The sequence below is a fragment of the Cebus imitator genome, unplaced genomic scaffold (genome assembly GCF_001604975.1).
Source record: "Cebus imitator isolate Cc_AM_T3 unplaced genomic scaffold, Cebus_imitator-1.0 Scaffold533, whole genome shotgun sequence".
Lineage (NCBI taxonomy): Eukaryota > Metazoa > Chordata > Mammalia > Primates > Cebidae > Cebus > Cebus imitator.
In genome coordinates this window covers 1242350-1256884 of record NW_016107848.1, presented here as the reverse complement: position 1 = coordinate 1256884, position 14535 = coordinate 1242350, and the positions used below count along the sequence as shown (strand labels likewise).

The following is a 14535-nucleotide window of genomic DNA, read 5'->3' as shown; positions in this document are numbered from 1 at the left end:
CAGGCACCACCCGGCTAGTATTTTTTTTTAAATTCTTTTAAAGACAGGGTCTCATTATGTTGCCCAAACTGGCCTTGAACTCCTGGTGTCAAGCCATCCTCCCACTTCAGCCCCCACAGGTTGGTAGGACTACAGGTGCTCACCACTGTACTGGCGCCTGTGCTACAATTTTATACAACTATCTCCCATTTAAAAATATCCAGATAGTTTTCCATTTCTTGGTATTAAAATTTACATTTCAATAAACATTATATAAATCTGGGTGCACATCTCTTAGTATTTCAGTAGCTTTAGAGTTACTTTTGAAAATGGGAAATGTTAGGCTTCCAATTTGTTCCCTTTTGAGTCTGTTTTGGCTGTTCTGAGTCTCTTGAATTTCCATATAAATGTTAGGTAGGTTTTTAAAAATAGCTACATTTGTAATATTTAAATTTTGATTTATTAAGAATTTATTTTGGTGATTGGCTTGAGGTAGGGATATAACTCTATAATTTTTCCCAAGTAATTAACTTTCTCAGTTTTATTTAAATACCCTGCACATTTGTTTATAGTTTATTTAAAAATATATTCTTTTCTAACTGGTTTTAAATAGCATCCTTAATCAAATACTAAATTATTTAAATAAAAAGTCTTTAATAGGCTAAGGAGGCACTCTTTTACTTCAAAAAACAAATTTAGTTTCACCCTACTGCACTGATAATGAACTCTTGCTAATACTCATGACTTGAAAATTAAGACATTATCTGTGATATATGTCATGATGGTTCAATCATAAGGAAGATTTACTTACTTTTTTCTTCTTCCAGGAATGAGGTTGACATATGTGCACGATGACTCAGAGAGCCTTGCTGATGATTTTACAATCCAGTTGTCAGATGGGAAACATAAGATACTTAAAACCATTTCAGTGGAGATCACCCCAGTTAATGATGAAAAACCAATGCTGAGCAAGTAAGCTACCTGAAAAGAGTCCTTTTCAGATTTCTATACAATTCTATGAAATCTACAATACTAGGTACAGATGTGGTGCGTGTCTCCCAAAGAAGCAAGTCTTCACTAGCTCCTATCACAGCTTGCCCCTGACACTCAGGCATGAGGAGCCTTCGGTGCAAATGTTAGTTAAGGTAACCTCTCCTTAACAATCAGCCGTTTAAGTGATTTTCTTCTAAACATACTTGTTAGTTGTAAAGAATAAGAATGAGTGAACATACAGTATGGAATGAACAGTCTGCTAAACTTATAAATACAGGCACATACACAAACATGACTGCACATATACCAAAGTGCAACTAATATATAGATTCAACTAAAGTCTAATAACATTAACTGCAGACAGTCCTTACAACAGATTTGCTGAAACTTTTAACTAAGTGTGGCTGAGGGAAATAAATCAACCCACTTCTTTCATTATCTTGGTACTATTTTGTTCACCAGTCATCTACTATGTTCCATGTGGGTCAACACCCCCTGCCACCTCACAATGATGATCATTTTCTAAAATTCTGAGCTGATATTATTAATTGTAAACTTTCTCAGTATCTCCCTATATTAGTCTGTTCTCACACTGCTATAAGGACATACTCAAGACTGAGTAACTTATAAAGAAAAGAGGCTTAATTTACTCACAGCTCTGCAGGGAGGGTCCTACATTACCTAAATATCACCTAACTCAGAATGACAGATCATCAACGGCACTGGAACATCTGTAGGCCAGTCATTAAATCTTTTTAAATGAGTTTCTGTCTGTAAAATTGGAACACTCATACCTAGCCCTCTTACTTCATGGAGTTGTTGTTGTGAGTGTAAAATGAAATACTGGAAACGAGATTATTTTATAGAATACATTATAGCTTACAATATTGTAAAGTTCGGCACATATAATCAATTAGAGGTGCCTAATTACCTCTTCCCACATTCATTGGGGCTGACCCAAACGATACAGGGTCTGTTTCATGCCTCTCACTAGTCACCTTCAGCACTTTGAATATTGAATATCATTCTTTAATTGTTGAATATTGGAAACTGTGAGAATCACTATAAGTGTCCCCTACTAAAGGAACATCTTCTATTTTTATATTAACCCAGACATTTTCCTTTTTACAGGAAGGCTGAAATTGCAGTGAATATGGGGGAAACTCGTATTATTTCTAGTGCTATTCTTTCAGCCATAGATGAAGACTCGCCCAGGGAGAAGATTTACTATGTATTTGAAAGGCTTCCCCAAAATGGGCAACTTCAGCTTAAGGTTAGTGACTTTTTACTTTTATTTTTCAAAACGAATGTAGCAGGTATAAATCTTCTCAATATACACATTTCTATGATGGGATTTCTTCTCCGATAGCCATATATTTTCCCAGAAGTAAATAATTTAATTTTATTAGTTCAGAGTGAATTCATGGTGTTCTAAAGTTTCCTTGTCAACATGGGGTAAATTCAACAAATATTAAGATTCTTCACTGCTCCCTCTCCCGTGAAGTTATCCCTAAATTCTGAGGAGGGGAATTACTGCGGTAAAGCAAGCTGTCTGCTTTCTGAGGATAATCCAGACTCTTCGGAGATTTCTTCATTTCTACCAGATTTTTGACTTGTGATTCATGTAACTTTCCTCTTTAGCATCCATCATCTCAATGATAAAACTCCTTCAGTTCTACAGTCTCTGTTGTTCTCTTAATCTCTCTCTCTCTGTATTTCAGCTAGATTCTAGCTCATTCTCAGGAACATGAAAACTTTCATTATTCTTCATGTTAGTCAGGTACAGGGAAATTTGGAGGGCTGCCTCTAGCTCCTTTGTCCATAATGGTCTCATTAAAGCATTTTCTGAATCCCAGCACTTTGGGAAGCCAAGGTGGGCAGATCATGAGCTCAGGAGATCAAGACCATCCTGGGCAACATGGTGAAACCCCATCTCTACTAAAAATACAAAAATTGGCCAGGTGTGGCAGCACACACCTGTAGTCCTAGCTACCCCAGAGGCTGAGGCAGGGGAATTGTTTGAACCCAGGAGGCAGAAGCTCAGTGAGCAGAAATCACACCACTGCACTCCAGCCTGGGTGACAGAGTTAGACTCTGTCTCAAAAAAATAAAAAAAATAAAAAACCCAAACCTTATCTGAGTATTATCACTTCCTGCCTTCTCAATGATTTATCACAGTGAGCTTCTTTCTTTCTTTTCTTTCCTTCTTTCTTTCTTTCTTTCTTTCTTTCTTTCTCTCTCTCTCTTTCTTTCTTTTCTCTTTCTCTCTTTCTTCCTTTCCTTTCCTTTCCTTTTCTTTCTTTCCTTCCTTCCCTCCTTCCCTCCTTCCTTCCTTCTTTCCTTCCTTCCTTCCTTCCTTCCTTCCTTCCTTCCTTCCTTCTGATTCTCATCTTCCTTTCTTCCTTCCTTCCTATGTCTTCCCTAGGGAGACTACTTACTCCACAAACAGTACACCAAATTGTTCTGTATTCTATCTGACATGAACTTAAAAGATGAAAGGTTGATGTCTTGGTCCCACTGCAGCCCCACCTCCCCTTGCAGCACCAGAGCCCTTATGTTTACGTTCAGATGAACAAAGTCTTGAACTAAAAAGACAGTGTGGAAAGAAACCTCATGTGGGAGTCGTCCCATCCTGCTAGCATCTGACGGATTTTAACATCTGCCAAATTTGAATCCCATGAACTGCATGACACCATAAATTAACATTCCTGAAATTGTATATGTTCTACAAATTAGATGCTTTAATGGAAAGCAAATAAGCCTGGAAACAATAAAGGGATACTAGGGGTAAGGTCACCTGGGTTCTACTGCTGACTCGTTCAATAGCTTGCTTTGTGGTTTGGTAAAATGTCCTTGTTTCACTTTAGGCCTAGAATAGCAAAATTTCAGTCTGATTCAGACTGTGTGCATGATGCCCAAGGATCAGCCCAACAGGAATTATATAGATCAGTCACCTGAGAAGGTCAGCTGAGTCATCAGTCCAAATGTTTATTTCAGTGGTGGATTAAGACTAGCAACCACAACCACCAACCTTCCCCAGTGCAATTATTTGACGGAACGCTTAACTTTTCATCTAATGGAGGCACAGTCCTAGAAGAGCAGCAAGAATTCATTCTGTGTGGAACAGCTTGTCATAGATTGTAGGCACCATAGAGAATCAGAGTGAAGAGCAATCACTGATTTAAATTGAGGTACAGCTGTGTCCTTATTTCATTTCAAAGAGTAATGAAGCAGAAATGCAGTGAAAGCTCACACATTTGGGTGGCTTGGGAACGGAACTGTTTTGGATATGTGAAAATGCAGATGGGTCCAGGTTCCCAGTATGGTGCCACGCAGCTCTTGCCCAGCTCCCCAGCAGTTCTCTGAGTCTTTCCAAGACCAAGGACCAGGACTCCAGCCCTCCTGGACTCTCCCAAGTTCTCATTTTCTTGTTGACTTTTCTTAGATGCTCCATCTTGAATCTGACTTCTATTTTCTTTCTATTTCTGGGTCTTCAAATGATTCTGTTAAGTCAATCTCACATTTGGGGGTGCCAGTGAGGAATTCCATGGAGACAAGAGAAAGGGAAAGATGTCTTCTTCTGTACTTACCCCCTTAGACAGGATACAGAAAGGAGAAAATGTTAAATAGAGTTGTAGGCTTTCCAGTTTAAAACCTGAAAGAGACTGTTTTAAAAATTACATTGGCAAATAGATCTTATGGAAACAAACACTAGCTTTACACAGAACATAATAGACACACATATTTAAGAGACAGAACATTATCAAGTAGAATGACATAAAGGCAAGTGGTAGCACAATCAGTGGCAGGGAGGACAGAGCTCTTTTGCCAGGAACTGGGAGTCTGGGGAATAATGTATCAAGGGTAATAAAAAGGAAATGATTTAAATTTCTGTTTTAGACTCTTAAATTAGACAGTAAAATCACAAGATAATATCATATAATAAATTTTAAGATGACTTTTTAAAAGAATATGTCTAATGACTTTTTATGAGCCATTCCCAGGGAAAGCTATGTACCTTACATGAATAATAATAGGATTATTAATAAGATAATACAGATTTATGATTACCTTTTATAATACTCTCAGATGTTAGCCACCACCCTCAGCATAAAAACCTTTTCAAATTGAAAATGCCACGATTTCTGTACCATGTTCTGTACAAAATATATGCTTAACAAATGTTGGCTTACTTTTAGAAGATTCTGATAAAAATCATATATGATATTTGCAGTTTATATCTTTTGATGACATAGGATATAAATGTAGGGAGTGATAGTGATCCCTATCATTTTCTTTCTTTAGTAAGGCTGGAAACATGCTGGCAAGTAAATGCATCTGTTCTATTTTTGTTTTGTCTACTTGAGATAAGCCCAGTAATGAGCCATGTTGAAAAAATATATATTTGATTAGTTGAACAATGAAAAAATGGAAACTGCAAAAGAAACACATTTAATTTCTAAAGACCCATTCCAAGAGCTCAATTACCCACCTGCTCTCATTAATTGGAATATTTAATCAGCTATGATTGCTTATGATAAATATCTTTGAAATAACAATGCTGTTGTATTGTTTGACTTTGTCTGAAACCCTTTGGTTGAAGCTAGTGTTTTTCCAAGGCCTCAGATTATTTTGATACACTTCTTTGAAAAGAAAAAAATAAGGCAGAGTGGCAAAAAGTAGTCTGGAATTTCCCTGACATATCGTTTCTATTGGAGGTTTTCAGGAGATACGGAAAATGTCCACTAACGTACGTTGGGGGAAAAGAAAAAACATGGGCAGCTGACTAACTCTGGCTCTTTTCAGATAGGGAGGGACTGGGTTCCTCTCTCCCCTGGCATGAGATGCACTCAAAGGGAAGTGGATCTAAACTTGCTGAGATACACACATACTGGGGCAATGGATTCCCAGAATCGGGATAGCTTCATCTTCTACCTTTGGGATGGCGACAACAGGTCCCCTGCTCTTGGCTGTCAAATCACCATCAAGGACATGGAAAAAGGTAAAAGCAGGCCTACTAAGGTTTATTGGGATAAGCTTTTATCACTGGTATAAGCATTCAACATTTGTTTCTTTCTCCCTCTTTCCCTCCCTTCTTTTCTTTTTTCCTTCCATTCTTCACCTTTGAAATTCTGTCATTTATATTTAGATCCTTTGGCTTCTCACATGCTTGGCTGGAACCTATGAGGTTCACAGGAGTAGCCAATCCATTTGTTATTTTCATTATTTCAAAAAGTTTATTGGAAATTCCGCATTGCACACAATATGGTTATACAGGCTACTTTAACTGTTAGGAGTTTTAGCTTTAAGTAAAATTTTGCCAAATAGATGTGATAACTCTAGTTTTATCTTCTGGAAGTGATCTATCACTGGAAAATGGAGTTTCAAAGGAAAGTACTTCTAAGTGGTAATAATAAATGAAAAATAAATTTTAAAATTTAAAAATAATAAGGATAAACTTTGTCATTGGAAAGGCTGGAAGTTGTTGCTTCTTTCACTTTGAAAGTGCTAACACATGGTGGGATTGTAAATTAGTTCAACCATTGTGGAAGACAGTGTGGCAATTCCTCAAGGATCTAGAAATAGAAATTCCATTTGATCCAGCAATCCCATTACTGCTAGTGCTCGACTTACGACCACGGTCGGGACCACGGACCAGTCGTAACACAATTTGGTCGTAAGTTGAGTAGGCTGTATGTACAGTTGAAATGGTGCACGTGGAGATGGTAGTGCTGCCGGAAGCTGGTCCACACTGTCGTACGCCCAGGTAGGCAATGTTTGCGCTGCCAGACGCAGAGCAGTCGTGGCCAGTGATTGTGGTCATAAAGTCGAATGGTCGTAAGTTGCATAGGTGGTAAGTTGATCAATACCTGTACTGGGTATATACCCAAAGGATTATAAATCATTCTATTATAAAGACACATGCACGTGTATGTTTATTGCGGCACTGTTCTCAATAGCAAAGACTTGGAACCAACCCAAATGTCCATCAATGATAGACTGCATTAAGAAAATGTGGCACATATACGCCATGGAATACTATGCAGCCATAAAAAAGGATGAATTCATGTCCTTTGCAAGGACATGGATGAAGCTGGAAACCATCATTCTCAGCAAACTGACACAAGAACAGAAAACCAAATACTGCATGTTCTCACTCAAAAGTGGATGTTGAACAATGAGAACACACAGACAGAGAGAGGGGAGCATCACACACCAGGGCTTGGGGTATGGGGGACTAGGGGAGGACTAGCAGAGGGTGGGGGGATTGGGAAGTGATAGCATTAGAAGAAATACCTAATGAGGATGACGGGGCTATGGATGCAGCAAACCACCACCATAGCACATGTATACCTATGCAACAAACCTGCACGATCTGCCCATGTACCCCAGAGCTTAAAGTATAATAATAATAATAATAATAAAGAAAGTACTAACACATACACTTTAGGAACAAGGAAAAACACCATAAGATAAGCTTCTCATGAATTAATTAAGCAGAATCCGCTGTATAAATGGTGAATGTGGGAGAGTTAAATGGTGGATGGAGGAGAGTTTTTAAAAAAAAAACTCAGCAAGGGAGAGTATAAGCCCTTGATATCCAACTGTCACTACCCGTAAGTTTGCTTCAGCTTATGGGAGGGGGGTGAGGATCATATCTTATTTATCTGTGTTATCCCAGGATCTATATATTCCCAGGCTGAAGCATCATCTTAGATCCTCAGTACATGCTTGATTGACTGAACGCTTCCCTTTTTTTGTGTTGGCTGCCAGGAAGCTCAGAGATAAATTAAATGCTTAAGTGCAGTAAAAAAAATTATGTGTGGCAGAATTATAATTGTCCTAAACTTTTAAAAAAGTGAGTCAGTTTGATTCGTTTTGAGATGTTTACTCTGAGCTGTGTAATAATATATTTTATTTGTTTATTTCCTGGTTGTAAAATGTGTTCCTTAAAGAAGTCGAATAAATGATTTCAGATAAGCTAGATGTTACTGTACACATTTATCTCTCCCTGCAAAACAACTATGTTCATCATAAATGTATGTCCAGGCCAAATATGGTACAAGTAATATATTAGGGCAGACAACTGATGTATTCTCATTGGCTAAGCGCAACACAGTTTTACAGTGATATGGAAGAACCTGTTCTACATAGTCATCTGGGGACTCTTTATATCTACACGTTTCCTTATTCTGAAGGTGTTCCAGTCATGCAGGAAGTGAGATATGGAAGAAAATTAGGGGACGTCATGCCCTAGGTGTGAAGTTTGTATACCTCTCATATACATTCTAGTGGCTGAATCACAGTCATATGCCACTTTAAGAGAGGCCAGGCGATAGAAACTTTAGCTTTGCACCCAGGAAGAAAGAAAATAAGGTTGGTCAGTGCATTGCCAGACTCTGCCGCATTTGACGTGTGATTATTTTCTAAAAGGATTTTTGAAAACTTATACAAAGTAGACTCATTAACCTGTAAACATTTTCAGTTCAAAGTTTTTCCTCTTTGTGTCTTCTTACAAAATGGTGTTTTATCACTACTTTTTTTTAACATGTTTTTTTTTAAGGTTGCTACATAACTTTGTAGCCGTAATTGTTTATCTCTAAACAAGACTATACTGAATAGTTGATTTAAGCATAACCTTAAAATTGAGCATTTGAGTGTTTCCATTTGAGAGCTATTATTTATAACATTAAGCTTCCCAATTGCTGGGTCTTCTGATTTGCACAGTGGCACAAATGATGTTGAGATCTTTCAGAGAAGTTTAGGAGGACATTGTCTATAGTTGACTCCAACCTATACTCTGCCCTTAACAGTGCTGAAAAATTGCATCACGGCAAGAGCCAGTTGCTCTTCCTCCCCTCAGATCTATTTCCTGCTCCTGGTGGAATGTCTTGTGGGTGCTTTTTGTTTCCCCCACCTAGTTCATTCTTCTTACTTCCTTAACGTGTTCATCTTGCTTCTCTCTGTAGCATCTGTGGCTAAGGTTTTGGTTTAAATTTAGAATGGTCTTTGATTCTATGTAGGATTGAAGTTGCATAGCATTTTGAGAAAAAAGCATAGTGTACGAAAAGACCCAATTTAGTCATCTGAAACAGCGTTTCCCAGTCATGGCCCTATTGACATTTTGGGATAGAGCATTCTTTGTTGCACGGGACTCCCTTGTGCATTGTAAAATGTTTAGCAACATCCCAGACCTCTGACCTCTAGAAGCCATTAGCAACTCCCAGTTATGACAACCAAAAATGTCTCCAGACATTGCCAAATGTCCCCTGGGGAGCAAAATTCCCTGTCATTGAGAACCACTGGTTAAAATTATACCACCTTGATGGTTCATTTTTATTTCTTATTTCCTCAGGAGACTGAATATCTTAAAAAAAATTTTTTGGCCACTTGTATTTTTAAATTCAGAAATGGCTTTGTATTTACATCATGTGTTTTTCTTTTTGGAATATTCATCCTTTTAATATTAGTTCATAAGAACTCCCTAGATATTAAAGACAGGGAACAAAATAATGCAATGTGAAGAACTGGATTCAGATGGCTTGAATGCAAATTCTCACTCAGTCTTTTATTAATTGTGTAACACAAGCCAGTTTGTTAGCATTTCTATACCTTAGTTTCCCCATTTATAATCTGGGGCTATGAGAAGACCATATCTCACAAGATTGGTGTGAAGGTGTAAGGGCCCTTAGTTCTGTACCTGACACAGAGTAGAAGCTCTATATTATCATTTTTTAATGGACCTCAGGTGAACAAAATTGAATTATAATCCCTAGTTTGTGAAACTGTATCATTCATCCATGTGTGACCCACTTCTACCTTCATCAGTCATACGTTAAAAAAAAAGTGATGAAATATGCATAACATAAAATATACCATCTTAGCCATTTTTAAGTGTACCAGTTCATAGTGTTAAATATATGCATGTTGTCTATACAGTCTCCAGATTTTTATCTTTTTGGGGTTGGATGTTGCTCTGTCACTCAGGCTGGAGTGCAGTGGCACAGTCTCGGCTCACTGCAATCTCGGCCTCCCGGGTTCAAGCGGTTCTCCCGCCTCAGCCCCCCAAGTAGCTGGGACTACAGGTGCACACCACCATGCCCAGCTAATTTTTGTATTTTCAGTAGAGATGGGGTTTCACCATGTTGGCCAGGATGGTCTCTTGACTTCATGATGTTCTTGCCTCGGCCTCCCAAAGTGCTGGGAGTACAGGCATATGCCAATGTGCCTGGCCCCAGAATTTTTTCATCTCAGAAAATGAAAAGTCTATATCCACTAAATAATGACTCCCCATTTTTCTCTCCTTGGAAACCATTGTTCTATGTTCTGTCTCTATGAGTTTACTCTAAGTACTTCACATAAGTGGAATCATATAGTATATATCTTTTCATGACTAGCTTATTTCACTTAGCATAATGCCCCCATGTTTCAAACACGTTGTAGCATGTGCCAGGACTTTCTTTTTAAGGCCAAATGATATTACATTGTATGTGTATATCACATTTTGTTTATCCACTCATCTGTTGAGAGGCACTTGGGTTGCTTGCATCTCTTGGCTATTGTGAATGATCCTGCTATGAATATGGTTGTATAAATATACATTTAAAAGTATCTTATGAACATTTGTGCAACTACCACACAATTGAAGGACTGGAATATTAATAATAGACATCTTCCTATATTCTCCAGAAAAAAATACCATCCTAAATTTTGTATTATTTTCTTACTATTGTTTATCATTTTCTCGGCTTCCTCATATAACTAATGAATGTTAATAAACTACATCTGTCTTGTTCCATGAAGCTGTAGTTCATTCATTTTGCTACTGCATGAAATTCAGTTGTGTGAACAGAACACAGTTTGTGTATACCTTCACTTTTTGAAAAGGCATTTGGGTTGTGTGTAATGTTTTCAGTTACAGACAGTGCTGCAGTGACCACTTGGGTGCATGTCTCCGGGGTAGCAGGTCAAATGTTTCTTTCAGGTACACAGCTGGGATGGAATTGCTGGGTCAAGGCATACATGAACATTCAACTCTTTACAAAATAATGCCACATCTTGTACCAATTTACACTCTTTCCTAAATTGTATGCAAGATTCTCTTGATCTATGTCTTCTTCAACACTTTGTACAGTCAGGCTTCTACATCCTTGACAATCAAAAAGTTAGGAGATGACAGTTTATCATATTTCTGTAATTACTAATGAGATTGAGCATTTAAAATTATCTTTACTGGCCATCTGAATTTCTTTTGTAAAATATCTGGTCAAGTCTTTTGGTTAATTATTTTTATTCATAATAGTTATATAAACCTTTCTTTGTCATATTAGTTTTGATTTTTGTATAGTTTTGGCCTCTGTATTCTGCCTTTGCCTCAGACATATTTTTTAATATGGTTCTTGGCTATCACCTCTTATGTCATGTAGGTGATATTGTCATCTTTACAAAACCACTTGTGGTGTCTAAAGGTGACAGAGGTTTCTTAACGACCACCACTCTCCTGGCTGTGGATGGGACAGACAAGCCTGAGGAACTGCAATATGTCATCACCTCCCCTCCACGGTATGGCCAGGTCGAATATGTCCGCTATCCTGGAGTTCCCATTACAAGCTTCAGCCAAATGGATATAGCCGGGCAGACAGTTTGCTACGTACACAAGAGCAAGGTGACTGTCTCCAGTGACAGATTCAGGTGAGCCCCATGGAGACTTCTCAAACCGCTTCTTTGGATTAATACTTACAGAAAAGGAGATCTGTTAATGTGCTTCACTATAGTAACCATTTTACAAAATATGTGTATCTTATAACATCATGTTGTATACCTTAAATATATAGAATGAAATTTATTTTTCTAAAAAAAGGAAAGAAAAGGAGAAAAAAACGAGTCATTTCAGCTCTGGTGCAGCTGTGTTTTTCTTTTATTGCCTTTTCATATGTAAGGTGAAGCCACGCAGTTAAAATGACAGCAGTAAAGCAAGAAATTACGGCCTTTTATCAAAAAATAAACACAGTAAACATTCTAATGCAAGTACTGCTACGAGGAGAGATGTGAAGAGCTGAGGCTCCCAGCTAAAGATGGACCTGGAAAAGTAATTTCCCTCTTTTGGGAGTATGTTTTTCTGTCTGACGAAAAGCATTTATTAGTAAACATTTGGCATAAGCAGGCACTGCCTTTTGACACAATGTGTTCTGGTAACTATATCATAAATCATGTTGTCATAACGTAGATCATATTTTCCCATAGAAACAATGTGATAATTGGGGGCTGTGCACCTGTTCTAGAATTCTGTATCAAATAAATCATTGGAGTGAATAACAATCTGGTGAAAAGGCAAAGATAAAACATTGATGAAAATCTACATTCATTTAAAATATGGAAATTTGTTTCAAGTCACATAAAGCAAGAGCAACTCTGGAAGATCTATAATCTCACAGCTCTCAAAGCTGGCTTAACCTGAGGTCCTGGAGAGAAACACAGGTCACAACACCGGGCATCAGGACTGGGAAACGTTGGACTCTGAGGGAACCATTGTACACAATCCGGTTTTGAGTTTTGTCATTTCAGAAGGAGGCCCTGAGAGCACTGGTTTGTTTATTGTACATCCACACTTTTGGCTCCTGGTACAATTTTCACCATGACACAATATAGTCTTCTAAAGAGCACTATAAAATGACATGAATGGAGCATGTTCCTCTATTATTCAGTGGGTTCCCCTAAACTATCACATATCACTGACACACCCATGTTCAGATATCACTGTCCTCTATCTCACTTTTACCTATCTAAATTCAATATATCTGCTCTGACAAACACTGGTTAAATGTCAGGAAAGAGGATGCTGCTCACCTTTTTAGCTTTAAAATGATTTTTGAAAGCTGATTTGGATAATCCAACAAAATGAACAACCCCAGAAAGCTGGAATTAATACCTTATATTTTTTCTCTTGATAAATGTCCCTTAACAAGCAGGTAATCATTTAATTGACCATCATCTTAACTAGTTCAGTCCTTGAGTATTGCTAGGCATTCACTAAAAAGGGAGATGTGGGGGTTCCTTTTCAAGCCAGCTCTTTTGTTTGAAAGGTGGAATAGCAAAGTTAAGATACAGGCTTGGGGGCAAGAACTGCCTGAGTGACTCACAACTCTGTGACCTTCATCAGGTTACACAACCTCCTGTGCTCTTGTTTCCTCTTCTATGAAATGGATTGATGCTCACAGTACCTGCCTCACAAGGTTGTGGGAAGTTTATATGAGCTTATGCACGTAGAGCTTTAGTAGAACAACACCTCACACATAGGAAGAACTAAATAAGTGTTAGCTACTATTATTGTTGTCGTTGTTGTCATTATATCCTTGCCTTGACTACCTTCTTACTTCCAGTAGTTACAACCGCAAGCATGATCTTGAAGGAGGAAAGGAGTTACCAAGAGGAGCAATGATTGTTCTTTTTTTCCTGTTTGCTAAGGGAAGCTGGGTGCTTCTTGGCTTAATACATTTGTATCAGATCCAGGGCTTTTAATTTTACACTCATTTCTGGAACTTCTAGCTTCTTTCCTTTCCTGCTTCCCTCTGTCAATGCCCACAGGACAGTCTGCTGAAGACATTAGTAACTGTCTTGAAGAAACCAGTGACCTTGTTGGAGAACACAGGAATGAATGCATAAAGATGTTGAGAAATGAAGGTTAGGTATTAATTGAGTGGTGAGAATGAAGAACAAAACCTCCACATGTAAGGACTGGCGATACTGTAAAAATTTCCTAATTCACGTCCAGAGAAAGTGATATTATATGGCATTTTAGAAATAATTTATCCCAGGAATTTCTACATTTTTAGATCCCTAGAGAATTGCCAGAGAGAACTACAAAATACGAATTATTGGGCCTTGCCCAGAGAGGCAACTTTGGTAAGTCCAGTCTCAGGCCCAGAAATCTGTGTTGTTGAAAGGTACCTTCAGGTAATTCTGATGGAATCAGGACTAGTCATCAATGGTCTGGTCCAGTCTGTTGTTCTGAATATGTTCTGAGGAACCTCAAGAATTTATGGAAGTTGAGGCTTCATGTGGTGGCTCATGCCTGTAATCCCAGCACTTTGGGAGGCCAAGGTGGGTGGATCATCTGAGGTCAGGAGTTCGAGACCAGCCTGGCCAACATAGTGAAACCCTCTCTCTACTAAAAATACAAAAAATTAGCCAGGAGTGGTTGTGGGCACCTGTAATTCCAGCTACTCAGGAGGCTGAGGCATGAAAATCATTTAAACCCAGGTGGCAGAAGTTGCAGTGAGCCAAGATCATGCCACTGCACTCCAGCCTGGGTGACAGAGCAAAACTCCATCACAAAAAAATAAAAAGAAAGAATTAAGAATTTATGGAAGGGCCGGGCGCGGTGGCTCAAGCCTGTAATCCCAGCACTTTGGGAGGCCGAGGCGGGTGGATCACGAGGTCAAGAGATCAAGACCGTCCTGGTCAACATGGTGAAACCCCGTCTCTACTAAAAATACAAAACATTAGCTGGGCATGGTGGCGCGTGCCTGTAATCCCAGCTACTCAGGAGGCTGAGGCAGGAGA

At 38.5% G+C, this 14535-nt stretch overlaps 1 protein-coding gene across 12 annotated transcripts in view; it reads left to right on the top strand.

Moving 5' to 3' along the window:
• FREM1 (FRAS1 related extracellular matrix 1) overlaps window positions 1–14535 on the top strand; it is a 162134-nt gene that overhangs the window by 100669 nt on the left and 46930 nt on the right. For 6 of the 12 annotated variants that reach the window (XM_017514683.2, XM_017514684.2, XM_017514686.2 and 3 more), the window contains 4 exons: window positions 807–951; window positions 2104–2245; window positions 5779–5974; window positions 11400–11664. In XM_017514683.2, the coding sequence (XP_017370172.1) occupies window positions 807–951; window positions 2104–2245; window positions 5779–5974; window positions 11400–11664 (748 nt within the window). Of the gene's footprint in view, window positions 1–806; window positions 952–2103; window positions 2246–5778; window positions 5975–6121; window positions 6177–11399; window positions 11665–14535 lie in introns of those variants that run through there. The other 6 variants (XM_037733495.1, XR_005197732.1, XM_037733496.1 and 3 more) reach the window with 6 other exon arrangements.